The sequence below is a fragment of the Urtica dioica genome, chromosome 12, assembly GCF_054948205.1.
Source record: "Urtica dioica subsp. dioica isolate 48M chromosome 12, U.dioica_male_clone48M_v1_H2, whole genome shotgun sequence".
Classification (NCBI taxonomy): Eukaryota; Viridiplantae; Streptophyta; class Magnoliopsida; order Rosales; family Urticaceae; genus Urtica; species Urtica dioica.
Window position 1 is genome coordinate 10,302,077 of NC_142767.1, and position 23,527 is coordinate 10,325,603.

At 30.9% G+C, this 23,527-nt stretch overlaps 4 protein-coding genes and 1 long non-coding RNA gene across 5 annotated transcripts; all 5 read right to left on the bottom strand.

Annotated features, from left to right (window-relative positions):
• Window positions 1-206: 206 nt before the first annotated feature.
• Window positions 207-2,876, bottom strand: LOC149379034 (RAP release 2, galactose-binding-like domain protein, putative (DUF1997)). The gene is made up of 6 exons (XM_089602380.1): window positions 2,443-2,876; window positions 2,162-2,352; window positions 2,034-2,079; window positions 1,413-1,498; window positions 1,204-1,320; window positions 207-552 (listed from the first exon to the last, which is right to left on the bottom strand). The coding sequence occupies exons 1-6, from the start codon at window positions 2,669-2,671 to the stop codon at window positions 481-483; spliced, it is 741 nt and encodes a 246-aa protein (XP_089458506.1). The 5' UTR covers window positions 2,672-2,876; the 3' UTR covers window positions 207-480.
• A 1,258-nt stretch (window positions 2,877-4,134) lies between these two features.
• LOC149379035 (replication protein A 70 kDa DNA-binding subunit A-like) lies at window positions 4,135-6,240 on the bottom strand. Its single transcript, XM_089603936.1, has 8 exons — window positions 6,103-6,240; window positions 5,744-5,912; window positions 5,551-5,647; window positions 5,311-5,435; window positions 5,128-5,209; window positions 4,886-5,003; window positions 4,628-4,803; window positions 4,135-4,550 (listed from the first exon to the last, which is right to left on the bottom strand). Exons 1-8 carry the CDS (start codon window positions 6,238-6,240, stop codon window positions 4,217-4,219), a joined length of 1,239 nt encoding a protein of 412 aa, XP_089460062.1. The 3' UTR covers window positions 4,135-4,216.
• A 75-nt stretch (window positions 6,241-6,315) lies between these two features.
• On the bottom strand, window positions 6,316-8,452 carry LOC149379036 (uncharacterized). Its single transcript, XM_089603937.1, has 3 exons — window positions 8,443-8,452; window positions 8,291-8,297; window positions 6,316-6,874 (listed from the first exon to the last, which is right to left on the bottom strand). Exons 1-3 carry the CDS (start codon window positions 8,450-8,452, stop codon window positions 6,316-6,318), a joined length of 576 nt encoding a protein of 191 aa, XP_089460063.1.
• A 655-nt stretch (window positions 8,453-9,107) lies between these two features.
• Window positions 9,108-10,611, bottom strand: LOC149379037 (uncharacterized). Its single transcript, XM_089603938.1, has 2 exons — window positions 9,280-10,611; window positions 9,108-9,194 (listed from the first exon to the last, which is right to left on the bottom strand). The coding sequence occupies exons 1-2, from the start codon at window positions 10,609-10,611 to the stop codon at window positions 9,108-9,110; spliced, it is 1,419 nt and encodes a 472-aa protein (XP_089460064.1).
• A 1,557-nt stretch (window positions 10,612-12,168) lies between these two features.
• LOC149379038 (uncharacterized) lies at window positions 12,169-13,006 on the bottom strand. The gene is made up of 3 exons (XR_016294120.1): window positions 12,790-13,006; window positions 12,500-12,654; window positions 12,169-12,263 (listed from the first exon to the last, which is right to left on the bottom strand). It is a non-coding gene; the product is annotated as an uncharacterized LOC149379038 (long non-coding RNA).
• Window positions 13,007-23,527: the final 10,521 nt, after the last annotated feature.

Here is a 23,527-nt window from a genome sequence, read left to right on the forward strand (position 1 = left end):
AAACTTTAGTCCAACAGAAGTTGAATCCGTTGTGTCAACACACCAGATCATACTCCTTACAAGTATGAACTTTTCATCAACTAGGATTAGCGAAATTAATAAGCCTTAATTTCTGTTGCGTCAAACTTTAGTCCAAAAGAAGTTGAATCTGTTGTGTCAACACAGCAGATCTTACTCATGTCAATTCCTGTTAGTATACGTCTTCATAGATTGAATATTTACCTCAAGCCAATTATTTACAATACTGCAAGAACAAAACGACTACAATAAGAGCATCAACAATAATAATAGTACACAGAAAATCTTCAGAAGGCAAGTCAGCCAACACTTTTTTTTTTTTTTTTTTGTTATTCTGGTTTTAAAAAAAAAAACCTAGGATCCATAAGAATGGTGTACAACAAGATTAAAGTTGTGATACTACTACCTGCAACCCATACATAACATGTATGTAGTGATCTGATAAAAGGCTGATGAGAGCCTCTATATCTCACCTGTTCCTAATGGCTGCCTTGAGCTATCCCCTGAAGCCCATGCCTTGTAGTCCTTTACAAGCTGCAAAGGAAAATTTTCCGTAAGCCTTCTCATTAAGAATTCACGAACCAATTGTTGATTATCAGAATTCAGAAGCCTCTTTGTGATCGTTGGATTGAGACCCTCCCAATTTTTTGCAAACCATTTCTCTTCTTTTCAGCGATAGCGCCACAAGAGGAACAGTCAGAAGCCAATCTCTTCATGTTTTTATCATTATTGCGTATGCATGAGTGAAGTATAAATGGAAACACATAAGAGTTAAAGACATGTTTGGAACCTGGAATATCTGAGAGTAGAGAAAAGAAAATCCGATGGTAAAAAATGAGAATGCATTGTATTGTTCATGCGCTGTTTGGATTGAGGAAGCTTTTAGGGAAGATTTGAGGGAAATGTGTAGCTAATGTGGGAATTTCATTTTCTTTGAATAAACGAGTGAAAATTAGAAACCAAGAAAATTTGCACATGTGACGGCGATAGCCGATAGGTATCTATCTCCTCACTCTCTCCCATCTCTTTCCCTAAAAAATTCCTTGAATTCTATAAACAATAAAGAATTTTGACATTCCCTCGTATTTTCCTTCATTTTTCATCATAAAATCCGGGTTCCAAATATAAGCATAAATTTAGCAGCACAAACATACTCTTTTAAGTTGTAATAAAAACCTCACAAACCTGCGACATAAAGCGTGGAAGCATGAGCTTTAAGATTTGTTCTAGGACTTGGCCACCAGTTGATTCAATAACTTGCACTGGGATTGGACGAAATGCAAATGGAATCTCAATGCTTACCTGGGGTTCGTGCAACCGTCCAAAGGATTACCTTGTTAATTATAGATTTTTACGAAAATTTATAAGCATTGATATCGGTTGACTTGAACTACCTCGATCACAGCCTCTGAAGTTAGTTGTTGCTCCTCCGACAAGTCTTCTCCGAAGCTCCCGCAAGATATTTTATTCTCCATGAAAGCTGCACGGCCACAGAAAACCAATGTCAGACTATTCCTGGAGAAAAGGATAAACTAAATGACTCGAGCAAAACTATTGTTTGCTAGCTCCTATGACTGTTACAACATTCCTAGTGACAGTAGTTTTAAATTAGACGAAACGGTTAGGTAAAATAGAGAGCTAAAAGTTCTAAACTCTAAAATAGCTTCTCTCTTATATTTATACACGGTACTGCACCAATCTCTAAGGCTTCTTTCAGAATTGTAAAAATCATAAGTAGAGCACATGGCTTAGTTGTAGCAAGTCAACTGAGTTCAATAAGATTAAGGATGTTTCTGGAGTTGAAACGCTGAGAGCTTGCAAAGTATTTGAGGACATATTTATTTACAGCAAGTGAATAGAGCACAGTGGGGTTATGAAAATATCTAATTCGAACTATAAAGACACTGAGATAAGGCGAACTTGTAATACAATTAATGCAATTTTAACACTGACTTTTTCATTAAAAAGCAGTCTAGATTCATCACACATTGTCAAAGCAAGTAAAAATTTCGTACCGTCGAACTTGTCATTCTGTGCAACCACAATTGGCGAGCCCTCAAGCTGCAGAATATCCAAACAAGCTTAGCAACAAAGACAGCCCACAATCCAAATTTTCTGACACAAAAAGTATAAAAGAAAAGACCTTGCAGGACAAGAGCTTGATACTGCAGCCTTTAGGTTGTTCTTCAACTCTGACGAGCAAAACTGGACAAACCTCAAAAGCAAAGAACTTGAATCTGTAAACGTAACACCTGAATGTGTTTTCGTCTACTCTTTCTATTCTCTCCGCATCCAGAACCGAGTACTGACTCGCCGGCAAACTCATATACTCGCCTGAAGAAAAAAAACAGCAAACCTTACACTTCAAAACTCGATAATCATATCTAATTGAGAATCCAACAGCCATTCCATTTCTAACATTACTTAGAGGCCGTTCAAGCTGTTGCACCGGTACGGACTCCATTCGCCGAGCCGAGAACTTGGCTCTCGGATTGCTCGAAATCGCCGAGACACGAAGCGAATTTCTCGACGACGAAGGACAGATCGATAGGACATGGCTGAAGCTGAGAGAAGCATTGCTATGGCTTCTGTTGGGATACGAAATCGGTCCGATGTTTGAGGATGAGGAAGAAGAAATGGCGCTTAGTGCCATTTCTGAAGTATACGAAATAAACAAAATTTTGAGGTGAAATTAGGGTGACAGACATACGACAGAGAATAATGTTTTGGGGTTTTGTTTAGTGTAAGAGAGAAAATGGATGAGATTGGGTGATCGGATATGTGACGGTAGGTAAGGGAGAGAGAGTTCTGTCCAAGCCAAAGATTTTTTTTTTTTGATACTTAGTCAAAGCCAAAGATTGAAATACCCCATCTCGCACACATACCTCGCCTCTAATTTTTAGAGTATTACGAGGTATATAACCCGCGCGTTGCGGCGGGTTATATTGTATTTTTTTAATTAGCAAATGGAATTTGATAGTTTTGTGTTTTTTTATGTGTATAATTTTTAAGCAATTTGATATTTTTCTTGTGACGTTAGGCAACCTTTTTTAGAATTAATTACATGATATGTATATGTAATTGGACCAAAAGAAGAGTCTACATAATAGAGATATCTATTCTTAAAGAAATGCATTATTTACATCCAAAAAAAGATTTCTACGGTATCGATTTCTAAAAGAAATATTTCTCATACACACATATATATACATATATATATACATACATTACACATGCATTATTCCATTAAGAAGAGTTTGACAGACATTTCAAAAATGCTCCAGTTTGTTGGGTTGACTTCCGCGACTGCAAAATTAAATTCAGATATGTACTCAATTCTTATAAGTATCATAGATTATTCAAATTATGTGTGTAAACAATTTAGAGTGGGATAGTATCTTTTGGCTCACAAATCCAATATGAATCTCTAAATTTTCAATATTATTCTATTACTTTTGGAGGACAAAATAAGCGTATATGTAATTTTAATGTCCAGAATTGTGAGGACTAAAAAATAGTATACTTGAAAAAAGTTATAGCATACCTTTCAAAACATGGAATATTGTAGCATATTCGAGTGCATTCCAGAAAATCCAAAATGAGATATCTTCAACTATATTCAGTAACACATAGTCATTCAAAAATTTATTCATAATCTTATATTGCATACTTTGTTTGTAAAATATGAAGCTGCTTTCACACACACACACACACACACACACACACACCCAAATAAAAATAAAAACGAATTATATTGAAGTATAAATAGAGCGATGTGGAAGTACCTTTTTGGAGTTTATGCATTGCTTGCGTTTACATTTTCTGTTCTTCATCTTTTGTAGTCAAAATCTACTGCATTTCCAAACTCTTCACCTTCTCGGGTATATATACACATAGATATTTTTTTATATCCTTATTTTCCAAAAGAGCGATACATGCCAAAAAGTTACCGTTTCTTTTTTTTCTTCACCTCTTCCTGTTCATCACTATAAGTTTCAATATAAAGAGAAAGACATAAGGAATTTATTATATGTATTTGTAGTAGTTTTTTTCATTTTTTTCATAAATAATAGATATTTACCTGGAAAACTTTCGCTTTAGAGATGATGATGGTGGTGTTTCTCTTTCAGGGCTGCGTTATAAAATAAAGTTAGGTCAATGAGTACTCAGGATTGAAAGAAAAAATATTACAAATTTATTACCTCGGACTTATTTGCCTTGATTTTGGAATCTTTTGGATTGAAGTTGGAGTGGTTGAAACTGGGAGTTCAATTGTGTCTAGAAGCTGATCTTCAAATATTTTAGAGACAATGATACTCGTTGATGCTCCGTATGCCTTTAAATAAACTTGGAAAATTTTACGCTGGCCTTTAAGTCGTTCGATTGCTGGGGGAATCACTGTTTGATCAGTGTAACCTTCATCTAATGTTAGCATGGCACACGATTTCTGTATCAAAATTTGAGCAGTTTTTCCGAAAAGGGTTACTGTTGTTTCTCCGCTGTCATCTTCGATTTTAGTGTTCAACCTGTACCTATATTATGGATATATTCATGAATACATTGAAGTTGAGTTTCTTTTCTATTTGATTAATAATAATTATGAATAATTGGTACATACCATGGTACTGGGAGACTTTGTAGAAATGCGTGATCATCACACCACCATGTTGTTCCTGAAGGTTTGACTGTTTTGTTGCAAGTGGGGCATGCATTGTAATACCAACCTTGTGCTGTATCAAAATTTGTGATTGTAGCCTTGATCGTGTATTTAGCACTCTGTAAATTATGAAAGAAATGTAATTTTTAGACTAACGTTGTTGGAATAAAGAAATTTAAGCAGAACTTGGTTAAATTTTAAATGACGTACCGGATCAGCATTTTTAATCTCGCTAATTTTCTTTCTATTTTTTGTTTTTTGCTCGTCTGTGGATTCAACTACTTTTGTGGCTGGTAGAAGCTCAATTTTTTTCATCTTGTTGGCAAATCTATATGTGAACAAAAAAAACATAATAATGATATTAGTTATGTCATTATACTAAATATTAATGCGGACTTGTTTATCACTAAATATTCAATATGATTTTTGTCAAATAAGAATTAGTTGTGTACCTTGTTTTTAAAGTTTGAGTCTCGGGTAAACTTGGATCCACAAAGTATACTGAAGAAGATGTGCTTGCAACATATGGCTTTCCTGTATAATAGTTTAATGGAAAAGTATAAATATATATATATATATATATATATACACATAAATTTAACAAAAAAAAAATATGTGGAAGATTTAAAATTTACCTAAGTATTGTTTGACTAACATTGCTGCAAAGACTGTGACTGTTGTTTCAGTAGTTGATTTATCAATTTCTTGATCAAACTCATGGGCTAGTGTCCCCCACAATGTCACTTGTAAGTTATCGCTTCTATAAAACACAACGGAAAATTAGAAAATTAATTTAAAAACCAAATATAAAGTTTGTAACTAATATGTAATTTAAATGTTATATATAGGTTTAAAATAGCATTAAGATATTTTACCTGATGTTTTGAATATTCACCGTCTTCCTTGATGTCGTCCTATTGTTGAAAAATGATTGTTCAATGGGGTGGACGCTAGTTAGAACTCCTATGACATCTACATGCAAATATATGCAATTCACAACAGTTTCAACGATTTTATCAAAAAAGAATATCTATGTAAAAAATAATCACATTTACTATAGGGGATTACCAGTCAGAATACTATTGTTTTCGATTCTTTCGGGAAGATGGTCGTACTCAACCAAATTAAACTTGTGAAGTGGAATTGTTGGGACTTCTTCTGTAACAGTTGTGAATGTTGATGCTCTTGTTAATTGTAACATTGCACTGTGAGGAACGGCTTTGTATTTGGACTTGCTCTGATCAACAAAAAACTTTCTTATTTCATAGACATTGCCTGTTTGTAATTTTGGTGCAACAATGTCTATATCCCGAGCTCGAACAGTTGCGTGTATGGTTTCATGCTATAATTAATTAAGAAAAAGAAGATAACTAAGTAAGTTTGTAAGCATAATATTTTCAAACATGTAAATACAAATATGTACTTACCTCTTCGTCAACCAGAATATAGTCGCTACTCATAACTCGGCCAGTAGTAAAATCTTTGTTTACCCAACTTCTACAAATCCTAGCAATGATTGTATCGTACTGTTGGTTTGGTCTTATCGATTTGATTGGCGTTGACATTATCTGTTATTAAAATATATATATATATATATGAGATTATACATGTGATACTTAATCATTAAGGAGTCTTGGTTTTTATCTAATGTTTTGAACGATTTCTTTGTAAACAATATTTTTTATATGATTTGGATATTTGTCCATGGATTTATGGATTAATATAAACAACCCATTTGGTGACTTGACTCTTGATAAAGCTACATATAACTGACCATGAGTAAAAATTTCATTTTCTATATACAGACCAATTTTTTCAAGAGATTGTCCTTGACTTTTATTTATTGTCATAGCGTATGAAATTTTTACAGGAAATTGTCTTCTTTTTAAAATGAAAGGCCATCGTGATTCATGTACAGTCATTTCTATTCGAGGAATATATACTATTTCATTAGTATTATCTGAATTAATAATTCGGCCTTCAATTATTCTATTTGTTAATTGTGTTATTAATAGTCTAGTTCCATTACATAGTCCTAAAGATTGATTTAAATTTCGTAATAACATAATAGGTGTGCCTATTTTTAGATTTAATTCATGTGGTGGTAGTCCATTGAAATTTAATGTGTTTAAAAAATCTTCTGGATATAAAAGATTTAGTTCCTCAATATTTCCATATGAGGGCAAAATTGTATCATAGCTGTAATAAGTTTTTAAATCAGCGGGTACTAATGATAAAATGTATTTATTTATTTCATCGACTGTTTTATTTTTAGGGGCTACAATTGTTCGATTCTTTAAATATTCAACGTCATTAAAATTAGTCAAAAAATCAGTATATATTGAATGGGAAATTTTTTCTATTGGATTTGAATCATAATGTAATAAAAAAATGTCTGGTATCTTAATCCATGTAGCATCTTCATTATCTAAATCTTTGATTCCTTCTATAGTACCGTCACCGATGCTTGAAATCCATGTAGAAAATTTTGTGATTTCTTCTTTTTCTTTTGGTGATATATTATGTCTCATGAGCCGCATATTTTTCGTCAAGGTTAAGATGTCAAAATGTGGCCATAAGTAAGAATTGGTTAAGGTTGCATCAATTATATGTTCTTTAGATCCCGATGTTATAATTGGTAAGATTTGGCGAAAGTCGCCACCTAGTACCATAGTCATTCCTCCAAATGGTATGTCAGAGTTATTTTTCATATCTTGTAATGATTTATCTAGAGCTTCAAAACAATATTTGTTATTCATTGGTGCTTCGTCCCATAATATAAGAGATGTTTTTTCAATTAATTTTGCTAATTGTGTTTGTTTTTTTATATGACATGTCGAGAATTTATCTACTAATAATGGTATTCTAAATCTAGAATGTGCAGTTCTTCCTTTTGGTAATAATAAAGATGCTATTCCAGATGATGCAACAGCTAACACAATTTCATTATTCGATCTTATTTTACTAATTATAGTATTCCATAAATATGTTTTTCCTGTTCCTCCATGTCCAGAAATAAAATATAATTTATGATCTTGATTTTTAACTGAATTTAGGATTTTATTGTAGATGTTTTCCTGTTCTTCAGTTAAATGAGAAACTAATTTAAGATTTTCTTCTTTTAATTGATTTGTATCGTAATTTAATTCATCTCTTAAAAGTTTGTTATTTAAATCATCAAGTAGTGATTCTCGTGGCAGGGGTAAGTTGTAATTTTTCAAAGATGATGAATTCATATTTAATATCTTTTCTAATTCATATAATACATAATCATGTAATTCATGTTCAGGTATTTGAAAAGAGCTATTGTTGAATAATTTACGAATTTTATATACAATATCTTCGGTCATTAGTTTCCAATGTTTGTCAAATAATTTTATCGGATCATTTACATTACAAAATAAAAGAATTAAAACAAATAATTGTCTTAGTTGTGTTGATGTTGAGATAAATGCAGTTTCTAGAATTGAATCATTCCATTCTTTATCGTCACCTAGTAATCCTAGGGCATTACATGCGGCTTGAAATGTTGAATATTTGATGTCATTAACTATTTGTAGGGATTCAAAGCTAGTAGCTCCTTTTTTATGATTCAGTAATAATCTTAAATAATACAGCTCTCCTGAATTTGGATGGACATAATATGTTCGTCCAATTGTATAACCAGAATGTCTTGGAGTCCAAATTTTATCTTTATTGTTCCAAACCCATTTCTTTGGAAATTGTATATATGTAAGCGCTCTAGCTTCCTCACTTGATTTATTTACCGTCATCCATTCTGTTAAAGTCGTTTTCTGAATTCCGGGTTGTCTTAAAATATTTTCAAGATGTTGGTTTGAACGATATGTAATATTTTGTGTATGTGGCAAGTGTATTGATAATCGCTGGATAGATGGTCTTCTATGATGTATAGGATATTCATATAACCTCCATATAGCTTCGTAGGGTGTGATGTAACGACAATTAATATAATTTTTTATTTCATCGACTTCTGTGATATTTGTTTCTAACAAATTTTCTGAGCATATATTATTTTCAAGAATTGCTCTTATACGATCTGGTCCTTTAGTTAAATATTTGAATAAGTATTTTATAAGCATTGATTGCGAGCACACTTCAGTATTTATATGAGCATTAAATTTGAGACACAATTCTCTATTATAAGGCACAACATATCTATTATCTAATTTTATATTTTCTTTTTCTGAATAAATATTTGAACTTCTACGTTTATAATTGATAATTCCATTTTCATCGATCGTTGTTTCATTTCTGATTTGTTTTGGAAATCTTTTAGAACACATCAAATTTTTCATACATGCAGCATTTGTCTTGGCAAGACCACATGGTCCATGTATCATAAATTCAGTAACTACATTATATCCTATCAAATCAACATTAGGATCTGGTATCTCTGCGGAAATAAATTTATCTATTTGTGAGGGATCATGTATTTTTTCATCGGGATGTAACCAAAATAAGAAATGACAATGTGGTAGTCCTCTTTTTTGGAATTCAACTACATTTAAATCAGCAATCACTTGTCCAAATATAGTCCCTGCTTTTATAGTTAGAAGTATTTGTTCTAATTTCATTTTGAATACTCTTGTTATAATATCAGGCCTGTCTTCTGATTTTTGACCAGGAATTAAAGATAATGCTCTTTTAATTTCTGGCCATTTTGGGTTACATGTAAATGTTATAAATAAATCAGGATTTCCATATTCTCTACAAATTGCCATCGCATCTTGATAATTTTGTATCATATATCTAGGACTTCCTGTGTGACTTGATGGGAGTATAATTTTTTTTCCTATTGTATTTGCATCAGTATCTCCTCTATTAATAGCATCTTGAATACCTTGATAGATTTCTGATCTTAAAGTTTGTTGATTTTTTCTAACAAAATCTAATCGATCTTCTTCTACAGAAGCATATGCATCAACTAAATATTGTTGTAACAATCTACCACTTCTTAATAGAGTAGTCTTTAAGTTAGAACGTTGTTGTAATTGATAACAGTATAAGCCTCTCATTGGAATTCTTTTACGTAAAGGTTGCGTGTCTAAATGGTTAGTAAATAATTTTAGATCAGTTCTATATCCATCTTCTCCGTAAGGAAACAATAATGGGTATTGCAATGCCATATATGAAGGGTGTAATTTTGTAATTCGTTGTAAATCATTTGATTTTGTTTCTACGATTATGTCTTTTCCTTTTTCATATTCTCCAATATCGCCAACTATTAATCCACCAATGTCATTTGATGTTGGTAAATCGTACTGATTAGAATCATTATTTCTTCGGCCTAAAAGCCGAAGTCTTATATGTGGAATGTTTGTTTCTTTGTATCTATCTCTTACAGTTCTGAAAGTTTGTACTAATATATTTGTTTCATCTAACATACTTATCAGCTTTGTAATAATTGATTCAGTAATTAATCTTGAAGACTCGTCGAACGATAATGTTGACAGTCTATTTTGGATTTCATTTTCTGTGTCATGTATATACAGTTGTGCGAATCTCGGAGGTTTGTCATCAGTAGGTAGTAGAGAGCCAAGTAAATGATGCACTTGGCCACTGATCTTAAAAATATATGGACCGTGAGAGTTATTTATATTTGAATCTATATTTGCACCAAAAGATGTAAAAGCTAACAATGAATTCAAGGTGCGGATATTCTTTTTGTAGTATGTACTTTCTATTTCACCGTTGTAGTTTAACAATTGATCTAATATCGGAGGGCTTTCTTTAAGCAAAGGTAATTTAATTTTACCTTTTTGACAACATAGATTATATTTGGGTAAACTATTTTTGCTCGAACTTTCATCAAACCAGAAGAATGCACCACAATAATCGCAACAATATTTCCAGTCTCCCAAATCTAAATATGAAGTGTTCGATGGCTGTGCTACCTGTGGTGATATTATTTGCATTTTTGAAATTAATGATAATCTATTTTGAGTTTGATGAGATAAGGTTGATGTCCCAAAAGCAGGGTCTACACTTTCATTATTTGAGTTCTCAGTAGTAGTTGTGGTATATGTCTTAGTATTTTTATATTTGGTTTTTTTGCGATTTGGGTGACCAAGATGACCTAAAGATGGGTTCACACGTTTTCTACCCATTCTTTAAAAAAAAAAAAAAATTAAGATAAGAAGATCATATCATTATTACTCTTAAAAGTTGGGGAACAAAATATATGTCCCCAGTTATAAACTATCACTGTACAAACATATAATACACAAATATAGAATTAAAACTATATTTCTAATGATTAAGGAGTTGAACCTATGGGGACGTATGAATTAGCAGTTGTTATTAATTAGACAAATAAAGATTATTATGATTCCAATTACTTAAATTTTTTCCTACATTTTGAATTAGATGCCTAATGATTAAAGAATTCCTATTATATGAGAATATATGTTTTGTTTATGAGTTTTAAGCATATAATCTTATTTGTCAAGCTGGTAGAGTTACATAGGACTAATTAATAATAAAACACAATTTCAACTTAAGAGCGAGCAATTATATAACTAAATATCGACTTACATGTACGGTGCGTGATATAGTGAAGTAAGCAACGCTATAAGATCAGACCTGAAAATAAATAAGAAACATAAATAATGAGGCCGTAATGTCAACCATGTCGAAATGAGACTTGGCAATATATATATATATATATATATATATATATATATATATATATATATATATATATCTCTGTGTGTGTGTGTGTGTACGTAAAATTTTATAGCTTGATATCAAACTTCAGTTTCATGAGCTGGAAATAAATTAGAAACGCAAATAAATGAAGTCGTAACGTAACTGATATAGAGAAACAAATTCAACGACGTCTATATTTGAACATTAATCTTTTTGGTATTCTTGAAATAAAGAACAATAGCAAACCAATGAGGTCGTAATGTAACTGATATAGAGACAAATTCAACAACGTCTATATTTGAACATTAATCTTTTCGATATTCTTGAAATAAAGAACAACATATAGCAAACCATCAAACTGCCAAATAAAATAAGGGCCTATTTTATACTTTGTTTAAGATAGTCAAGTCGCTAAATTTTCATTCCATAATAATAACAGAACCATTAAACTGATATATATATATATATATATATATATATATATATATATATATATATATAAGGGCTCACTTTATTGTACTTTATTTAAGATAGTAATAACAGGATGCAGATTAAAACATTGCCGTTACTGACATTTTAAGAGTAGAAAGGGGAAAGGAATGAAAAATAAGGGTTTTCAGACATATATATTTTGGAAGTAATATACACATACACACGCATATATATATATATATATATATATATATATATATATATATATATATATATATATATATATATAATAAGCAAATTTGATACTGATTGGTAACTAATAAAAAGATGGAATTCTCAGTAAGAGATATTGACGCTTAAATAAAACAACACAATTAGCAGTAGAGTATGATACCTTCTTTTAGATGACAGTAGCAATTTTTTAGATATTCTCCGGCCTCAGATATCAAACTTTTGGAAGAGAGGAAGAGATTTATCAGAATTAAACCTACAACACACACATCCAATTGCCATTATTTTTATACTGTAGCTCAAAATGAACAACAATAATAATAAATAAAAAAATTACAGCACGGACTTCACAAAAAAATAAACCCATCAGTTAAGATGTTATGAAGTTTATCTTTCGAAGTTGAAAATGCTATTGACCATTTATAATATATATATGTATATATATATATATATATATGTATATAGTAGAATAATGGTAAGTAGTAAATAAACCTTGACAAAGATGAATGACTTGTCTCCGCTTTAGATAAGTGCAGAAGATGGGAATGGTTTTTTTTTTTTTTTTTTTTTTTAAGGAAAAGAGAAGAATTATATTTAACGGTATATATACGATGACGTAGTCGAAGGTGGTTCCTTAGAACCAAAGTCTGCGGCCAAAAAAAAAAAAAAAACACATCAGTCAAGCTCTTATAAAATTTACCAATTCAAAGTTGAATATTGTATATTGACCATTTAGAATATATATATATATATAGTAGAATCACAGTAAGCAGTAAATATACCTTAACAAAGACGAATAACTTGTCTCCGCTGTAGATAATTACAAAAGAGGGGACTTTTTTTGTAAAGAAAAGAGAACAGTTATATTTATACGGTTATTTAGTGATGACAAACAGAGTAGTGCAGTATAGTATTTAATGACTGAATATTTGCAGAAGAGAGCGTAGGTTTTTTAGTTGGTTACTGATGCTTAGAGTGTAGTACGGTAATGGCAGTTTTGTAGTTAGTTGTAGTACGGATGAGAGACGATGTATTTATAGACATTCGAGATGGCAAAAATACGAAAGTAAGAATAGTTTCACCGATGACGTACGCAGCCTGTTTTTTGGTATTATTAGTGTAAAAATATGGGTGTTTGTGTAATGAGATGATAAACATGTAAGAAGTGAAATGATAACGGTGAAACGTGGATATTTGTGAAAGCAACAACTATCTCATGCTATACCCTAAGCTTAGCCCTCAATTGATTTTCTTACAATATAAATAATATATTGCCCAAGAGATGTTCGTAAAAAGGTTGTATGAATGGGGAATCGAGCTTCAAAGTTATCTGTTGTAGCCTCTTTTTTTTTAAATAATAATAAAAATAAATAGTTGTAAGGGAAAGAGAGAAAGAAGAGGCTGTATGATTCATGCATATGATTCATGCATGCGTTTATATATAGTAGAAAATGTATATATATATATATATATATATATATATGTTTATATATAGTAGAAAATGTATATATATATATATATATGTTAAGTTTATAGGAATAATATATCTATGCATTTTTTTACCAGTATTATCTATGCGTGTTCAAAGGCCACGTTTATATTCAGAGTCATTAAAGTTAGTCATAATACATACACGTGTAAATGCACATGCATTGGATAATAAAATTACTGGTCATAATAAAATATCTCATTTTGTCTTTTAAAAAAAAGAAAGTAATAAGGCATTAAGGCTTCACAAAACTACTAAAAATTATTATGTGAATGCAGTTATTGTCCATTTTACGTACCTACCTAAAATATATCACATATATAATATCATTCCAACTTACTCAAAATATCTATAAAATATATATGAATAATAAATTCAGAAGATAACTGATGATAAAGCTATTTTGTTTTTTTATCATACAGAAAGGGATTGATGATAAAGCTATTTTATTTTTTCTTAAATCACAAAAAGAGATTTTTTATACGGTTACTATAAGGATCAAAGAAACAGGTTAAACATTGCAAGAGAGATGTAACATTAACCAATAGAAAAAAGAATCGTGGGTCCCATTTGATACTGTAGTATCTACAGTATTAATGCACCCCGAATTAGTTATATAGGATAATGTCCCGTGCCACACCGTGCGAACATTTGAAGCATCTCACACCGTGCGATAAATTAATTTTACGAGTTACATCGTAAAAAAAAATCCTCAACGTATTTGAACAACAAATAAATTTAATAAAAATATCTTTCAATTTTTATGCATAAATATAAAGAATCAAACATAAATTTAAACATAGCGAATTAAACAAAAACTTGATTATGTTTCTTCTAAACTTCTTCACCCATCCTAAGTTGGCCATCACGTCAATTTTTATAAATCCACGATCAATATTATAGGGAAAGCTCTGTCGAAATTTAGGTAGAGTGTTTAGTCATTTTGTCCAAATACTTCTTTTCAAATTATTGTTGTCAATGGTGCCCACAAGAAGAGTAGTAGTGTCTATTTATGTACATTTGATGTAATATAGTCTTACAAACACTCTTGCTTGTAAATGTTGAATCATTAATAAAAGTTTAAACGTTCATTCATTCTTTCTTGACTGTTTGAAGCTTTATGATAATCTATAGTCTTTAGTCCTTAAATAAACCTAACAACATATGAAGAGACAAATGTAGATTTGCATGAACAAATTCTTCATGGTTTGCTTAAAACTGCATATTCACAATCTAAGGATCAAATGACTATTGATCTCAGTACGATTGTTAGGAGAATCTATGATGTCTGGTTATGGGACATTGGGAGTTGGAGACTCTATAGTTCTTCTAGGTATCTTCTGAAGGTACTGAATTGACCAGTGCAGTTCTAGAGACAGAATAAGAACAAACTATTTAACCACTTATGTCTCGAAGTCACTCCGTATGAATTGCATCATGCTTACCTCAATCCTGAAATGAGACATGTCATTTCATAGCATATGTATTCTCATTTGATAAAGTCAGAGTTCGGATTCACTATGTGATTTTGAACAGGACCTATTGGTGAAGTACTAAGTTATGAAGATGTCATGAGTAACTTTGTGAAGATCTCATAGATATGGAATTCATGTACAAGATTGCTGAAATGCAATGTATATCACATCATGCTTTGTTCCTTGGAATGTGAATAAATGAACTGGCCGGTGTCCAAATTGAGTCATGACTCTTTTGGATGAATCAATGTGACTTGTTAGCTCATCGTCAATACATTGTTTCTAACTTATTCACAAGCAACAAAGAAGTTGAGGAAATAACAACTAGAAGGGTAAAATGGTAATTTTGTAAACCCCGACTAGCTGATGATATTCATGAAGGGTAAACATAGATAATATTCAGTGGATCTACTCATCACAATTAAGTTGAATTCTTGAGTAGAAAATAAATTCATTTGAACCGAGAGATTCTCAGTGTTAACTCTTTAGTGGAGTCAGTTAACATTAAGCTAAACTTAGAAAAGGTTTGTGAACTTTTGAGTCCAAGTATGTTAGCTCAAGCTTTGTTCATTTGGATCCATGAGGTCACTGTCACAGATCATATCGAGTAGGATTAGTTAAACTAGAAGCTAAGTCAAAACAAAAACGAGACAAGTTTTACGAAAATTGTCTAAAGGGTATTTTTGCCTTTTTGGACATAGGATGAAATGAATTTTAATAAATTTTTTGACATTGTCATATGATGACACATTCCACTCAGCCATAATAAGATTTTTGGGCCTTGAGGATTAATTTCATTTCATAGAATTTTACTTGAAAATTCTTAATGGGCTTTTCTTATGTTGTCATGAACAAATGAAGAAACATCTAGAAGCATGTTCTAGAGCCTTAATTTCGTCCATAGCATAGAGAGAAATATAGTTTATTTTGTGCATTAATGTATGAAGATACTTGCCAAAAGAAAAAGAGGAAACAAATTTGCTTCAAGAAGCAAGTGTATTTTCGGCCATGAGAGAGAAAGCTAAATGAGGAAACAAATCCAAAGCCTTAATTGGCTCATGTTGGGCGTCCATATAGGTGAGAAAAGAGGAAATAATGTTTGGTCATGAATATGTGATATTCTATAGAGAAAAGGAAACTACATTTTGAAGGTAATCCTTCTCCTATAAATAGGGCCCTCATTCTCATTGTTTCTCATCCCACATAAGTTAGAGATTGAGAGCTTCTCTCTCTAGACCTTGTGCCCCCCCCCCTTCTCTCGCTCTCTCTCTCTCTAGTTCTTTTCGTTTTTGTTTTGGCACCTATGTCCACATTTGACCTAGTGTTTTAGCTCTTTGACTCTTAGACTTGTTCTTGAGTCGTCGTGTTAAAAAGTGCCCACACACTGATTCCTTCTAATCTCGAATGATTCATGTGATAGAAACTATCGTGGTAACTCAAGATCCCGAAGAACGAAGAAGGACAAGCTGCGTGGGGAGACGAACGTTTCAACCTTCCTAAGGCTTCTCAACGTTCAAGCTTCACAAAGGTTAGTAAATGAGTAATTCTTTAATAGTTTTAAATGAACATGTATTTTCTCTTTGTCTAGGTTAGTAAAATCGTTTTACTTGTTTAAAAGAAAATTTTTAAATTCCGCCGCTTGCTCGAAGCGTTAAATCTTTTCTTAATCCTAGATCAATTCCAGCAATTATCGATATCACAACTCTTCAACATCAAACTTCAGTGTGAATGTCCTCTCTATCCCTCTCTCTCGGTCTCTTTCTATATATAATTCAAAGTTGTTTAGAACTCTTTCTAATTTCATTTTCCCTTTCTGAAATGTTATGTTAAATCCACATAAGCCATTTGGCTATATCCATAAAAATTGTCAAACGTAGGCTAGATCCAAAATCACATGTTTAAAGTGACTTAGTTAGTTACAAATCTCTGGAAAAAATGTGATCTATTTCCATAATATAATGAAACTTGAGTTAGATCATTTAAAAGAGTTAGAAGATTGACTAATTACAACAAATACTTTATATTAATATCTAACCAATTTTGCAGACGTACCCTTCTAGCTAAAGATACATGTCCTTTTAATTTAAAGTCACGGTAGAGACGTATCCAAATTAAAACATAGGATAAATGTAGCCATAATTTGATTAAGTTATGGTAATTAGCAAAATTATGTGAATATTTTACCTAAATACCGTTAATTATCTATTTTCGGTTTTTTTAAGCATAATAATTAGGATCCCACAAATTTAGTAATTGTTTCTTTAAAAATCATCATAGTTGACAAAAAAAAAAAAACAAAAAAGTCGTTACTCTTCATTAACAACAACAAAAAATCGTGAAAAAAAAATCACGCAGAAAAAGATGAAGATGTCAACCTAGTAACAGTTATTAACAAATATTAGCTACACATTTTTGTTTATCAAATTTCAAACAACGTAAATCCAGAATCCCATTAACATATATTAACGATTATTAACTGCGCAGTTTGGAAAACAAATGCAGAAAATCATAAATCCAATTACCTATTAACATTTATTACCAAATATTAACAGAACATGATATATAAGAAAAAAAAATAGAATCGTTGTTGATGATCTTTGCGTCGATCTTCAAACCTGTGACGACCCGACTTTTCGGACCGTCTTACTTATCTTACTTATTAAAAACTTAAGAAAATTTGAGGTAAATTTTTTTAAAAAAACATAACTTAAAGTATAAAGTTTGAAAACTCATGACCTAAAAATAATTTTTTCATTTAAAAACTTGATGAACGAAAACAACCAAAAATCAAAGTTGCGTGATCACAATATAAAACCAAAAATACCATTGTAAATAAATACCATAAACAAAGTCGTAACCTTTAACAGAATTGAAAAGCATAACTTAAACCATGAAAAATAAAATCTTGGGTTTGGATTATTGAAAAACTGAAAGCAAAGCGGAAGTATTTTATTTTCGAAAACGGCAACCATAACTCAACCCTTTCACCATCGTCGCCGCTTATCTACCCTCCTCACTTGCTCATAGGTTGTTTACCTACAACACAGACGTATATTTTTTTTTTCGAAGAGAAGAGCTTACGCTCAGCGAGAATAATATAAAGCTCACAAAATAAAAAGAGTAATGCAATACATGAACCGGTTATTAGTATTTTAAAACTAATTGATGACTTGATATTTCTTTTCTTGATTCTATCAACTTTTAGTTCGGGGTGCCCCTAGGGTAGTCGTACCAATTTCAGTGAACACTTTAGAGACGAAGATATGGGGTTGCAAGGTCCCACACTTCGCTATATCTAATAAACATATTAGGGCCTCGGTCCGAGAAATTTCTTCATTTGGGCGCGTAAGTCGGCTTGAGAAATTCTCCTTAAGACCTCCGTAGCTCGAGGCGGTATGACTCCCTTACTTATCTTTATCTTTTCACTTTTTTATTTTCGTTACATGCACGAAAGACGTGTGACATAAAATATACATGATAATATGACTAGAAAAAGAACATGATATAAATATTCTAATTTATAACATATCATCACATAACATACCATACCATATCATATCATCACATAACATACCATACCATATCATATCAAAAATTCAACATATCATAAATTCAGCATATCATTAATAAATCATATCATACCATAACACACATATGTCAAACAATCAAACAATAACAATTTCAAAAAATATTATAAACTCATTCAGATCATATAATACTTAATATATTTTTGAACTAATCCGTGTTGCAGTGAGATTATTCTCACCTTCGTTTCGGAAGGTACGACCGTTGGTCGTGGACGGCTCAGAAAAACTAGACGGCTCGGAAAAACTAAGCCGCTCGGAACCTAATCGAAGGAAAAGATTTTCGGGGATCAGCTTAGAAACGGATTTCAAGACATACTTTAGATTCTGAAAATTTTCAGAAACAACATTCAATGTGAAATTACCAAAATACCCTTGGCTATTAGGGTTTCGGTGAAAAACTAAAACTCTGAGAAAACTTCTATAAAAATTCCAGTACGTATAAAACATAATTTGGATCACTTTTTGTAAAATCACCACGGCCAAAATAATTTTTTTAACTATTTATTAAAAATAAAAGAAGTGCTAAAATCTAACTTTAAAATTTTTACCAAAAACTGTCTGCACACCGTTTATAAAATAATCAGAAATATTTTGTATTTCATAAAAATATTTTTCGATTAAAGATTTAGATAGAAGACATTTAAACCTAACTTTTCCAAAAAGAATCAACGAAAAAGCAAAATTTTTGAATCCACAGTAAGCGTTTAAAGTCTGAAAATTGGAAATAGGTCTCAGGTATGCGCACTGATTTGAAAATAATCGGAAAATATTCTGTATTTCATAATCATATTTTTCGATTTAAGATTTAGATAGAAGACACTTAAATCTAAGTTTTCCAAAAAGAATCAACGTAAAACCATACTTTTGGAAACCAGGGCAAGCGTTTTAAGAAACCGTTTTCAAGAAATCCGAACCAGATAGAAAAGAAAGTCTACCTATTTAGAGCTACGAATTTCGAAACAAAGAGAGGGATGAGGGAGGGAGAGCAGAGAAGAAGCGTGAAAATAAAAGAATTGGATGTTTATATATGGTTTAATTAAACCTTAAAAGCTCATACAATTAAACCCTAAAAGCCCATACCCTAATCCTACTTATATTCTTAATATATTAATTATTATTATTAATATTATTAAAATAAAAGATACACGCTTATATATTTATACATATATATATAAGTAACTTTTATATATATATATATATATAAGTATAATAACGTATATTATATTACTTTATATAAAAATAAACTGATCATATATATATATATATATATATATATAACGTAAAACTTTAATACACTGAGTATATATATAAGTAAATTATATATATATATATATAAAAACGTAAAATGACTTATATATATTATGTTATATAAAATAAAATAATATGTATATATATACTATTTATATATATACGTTAACTTTAATTTGCTATAATATATATATATATATATATATATATATATATCATACATAACTTATTTAAAATATATAACTTATATATATTATATAACTTATATATTGTATCCATATTTTGTAAACTAATTAAGAGTATATTAAAAATAAAAAAACACACCGAAACACACGTAAAACTAAAACTTCAAAAACTACCACGAAAAAAATCATTCACTACTTCTTTATTAAAAAAAAAAATAACGTCACTCAAACATCAAAATTTTAACCTTTTAATTAAGCTTAAAATTTGGGATTTCACAAAACCCTAACCTTAGCTCGTTCTTTGGTTGTGAGTATCAAGCAATCCTCAGAAAACAACAAAGAAATCAAGCCCTAATTTTCCAAACCCTAAATCGGATTACAACATAAAAACACCGTTTTGTTGGCTTGTTTTCACTCTAAAATCTATGCAGATCTGCGAAATTTCGACTTGGTATTCCCGTACTGCATCACAGAGAGAGAGAGAGAGAGAGAGAGAGAGAGAGAGAAATTCGAAAAAAATGGGAAAGATAGGATAGAGAGCGTGAGATCCTATTAATGAAGGATATTTTACTAATATTGGGTTTTTTATATCGAAAATTTATTTAGTTAATTAATAAAAATAAGGGTATAAAAAAAACTTGTCACGTCAGCCTAATGGTTATTTTTTTAAAATAAAAATAAAGCATTGGATAAAGTAAAACTGACACATTTCAAGGAATTTACTTGGTGACAATTCTCTTAATTTAATCTTAAAATGAGCCACAACAAAGTCAATATTGAACGTGGTACAATTCATGGGCCATTTAGGTCAAATGCATCTTTGATAAAAATAAAAAACAAAAAATGTGAACAAAATATGAACGTAGACATACCATAATATTCTCTCCGCCATTGTTGGATCTGTTGTGTCTCTCAAATTTATGATCCGCGATTCTTGGATCGTAAGTGTTTCACAAATAATAAGATCCATTATTTTACATTCCTGGATTCTGCAAGATATCTCTTCAAATTATTATTATATATATTGACATTTTACTGTTCACGCATACTCATTACGCGTACTCATTTTACTGTTTCTTCTACAGTAGAATTGACATTTTTGTCATTATATTTACAACCACAGGTTATCAAAAAATTATCCAGATATTTCTGGACTGATGAGATAAACTCGGAGGAAATTTTACCGACTAAATTCTCCAGATAATTCTGGACTGCTGACGTCATCAGAAGAGAGTACAATCGAAAAATTTCTACAATGAGTAATTCCTTTTTCATTAGTCTATATATAGCTAGACTCCCACCATGTGATTGTTGCTCAAATCTGTGAATAAAACATAAAAAACAAATATTACCTGATGTGTTCTTTAAAGAGCGGGTTGAAGATATTGGAGATTGTATAAAAGCTTAGTAGTATTACATTTGAAACATATAAACTTAAGAACTTATGATTTAATGAATCCGCTGAATATTTAATTTTTGAACTAAATAAAAGCATATCATTGAAATAAAAAACTGACACTATAAAAAAAAATAATCATATTTATATATTATTTTGTTCATGTTTTTTTACTTGATGCATAAAAGCACAAAAGAGCTCATTTTCATTTTAAAAAATCAAGTACGTTATATATTCACTAAAATTAAAATTTAACATAAAAAGTGTAGGAGTTTTTTTAATAATCACTACAAATAGATTTATTTATATTAGTGTCTTAATTTCAACTTTTTTATTTTATCAATTCTAATTTATTATTTATATTTATTGATTCTTAGTCTTTATCTTAACATACATCAAACTTCCCTACGCGTTAAACATTCCCTCAGCAACGCGCTGTATTCTATATATACTAAAGTTTGGTACATTATCACTCCATAGCAAATGATAACCAATCAAATAAATTGAATAAAGTTTTGACTCTATATCTTTCCTTTATATTTGTTCAAACTTATTCCTCAATGTTTGATCTTATCTGATCAATTAGGTTTATTTATTTATTTTTAATTTTAAAGATAACGATTAAACCATTTCATGTGTATAATATTATTAATATTATAAACAATTTAAAATCAAACGATGTAAACTTCTTCGTCTGAACATTAGTACATGTTGAACTATTCTCCACATTCACCCGTACACGTACTCGAATTTCATGAGAGAATAACTTATTCTACATGACCCTCATTTTCTATATAAATCATGTATTCTAAAGTTTATAAACTTCAGGACTACACCCATCTTTAAAGATGCATAAATATATGTGTAGAATTTAATAAAAAGAATATTATCTTTATCTTCTAATTTTTTATTTGTTATTTTTATCATCTCATCTCTCTTTATTTTTGGATGAAAATATAGCCGTAGGATAATGGGCAGGGAGGAAGGAGAAATAAGTAGAAGAAATATAAGATCTTGGAGAAGCTTTCAGGTAGCCATTGCGACCAACAACACTACTCATCATCTTCCTCTTAATACTACAATTAGTCAATTATATATATCTGCGTGTTTTGTGAGTTTTTTTTTTACATGTTAGATGGTCTTATTTATGAATATGTACAAATTGTATTTACGAGAATGAAAAATAAAAGACAATATATGTGTTAGTGTTGATGTAGGTGCACCATATCTTTTGTATATGTTGCATGTCCGTTATTGATAGAACTTTTTAAGTATTTACCGTATCATTATCGTATTTCTGTATTATTATAGTAATTTAATTATTATTTATGCACACAAAGAGTAATCTTTGAATATATGTTCTAAATATGATATTTTTTTTTAATATTCTAGATACGATATTTGAGGTTAAACAAAGTTAAATGGATAATTAATATATATTTTTCGAGAATAACATATTGTTTGCTTAATTATAAATGAAAGATTTTTTTAGCACATAATTTCAACCTACTACACGTTTAAGGGCTAACTAATTCAAAACTTGCTCCTTAATATTGTGAGTTGAATTTCATCACCAAAATATTACTCATAAAACTATGGAAGTAAAAAAAAATCAAATGTATTTTCATCTGCGATAACCCGTAGCAACGCAGCGACCACCATCGTTGTATGAACTATAATGATTGAAATAGCATGTCATATAGAACGTTAGATAAAGTTGTGCAAAAATATTCATACACCAGTAATATTATGATAAACAGTTTAAACAAAATAACACGCATTATTGCTCGGAACGCGGTGTCAGCCGCGCAGACGAGTCGGGTTTTCCCTCCTGGAGTCCGCCTGGACTTCACTGGGATCCAGGTCTCCCAAGGGATAAGTCAATCCTCGGGTCCGAGCTCCCAGCTGGGGGGGGGGGGGCTGCAGAAGAGGCTGTCATTGAAGCTACGATCGATCCAGTCGGACTGCTCCCGCCCCCGCAGGCGGGAGCACCGCCGGGATCCTTCCCAGCAAGTTTTGGACCTCGCCCTTTGACGACCTCCCGAACGTTCACCCCCCAATATTTTGGCGGGCAGAATCAGATGTAGTGTAATCAAACCGAAGTCACTACAATCACCCAGTGTGCACGTGACTTCGCCCT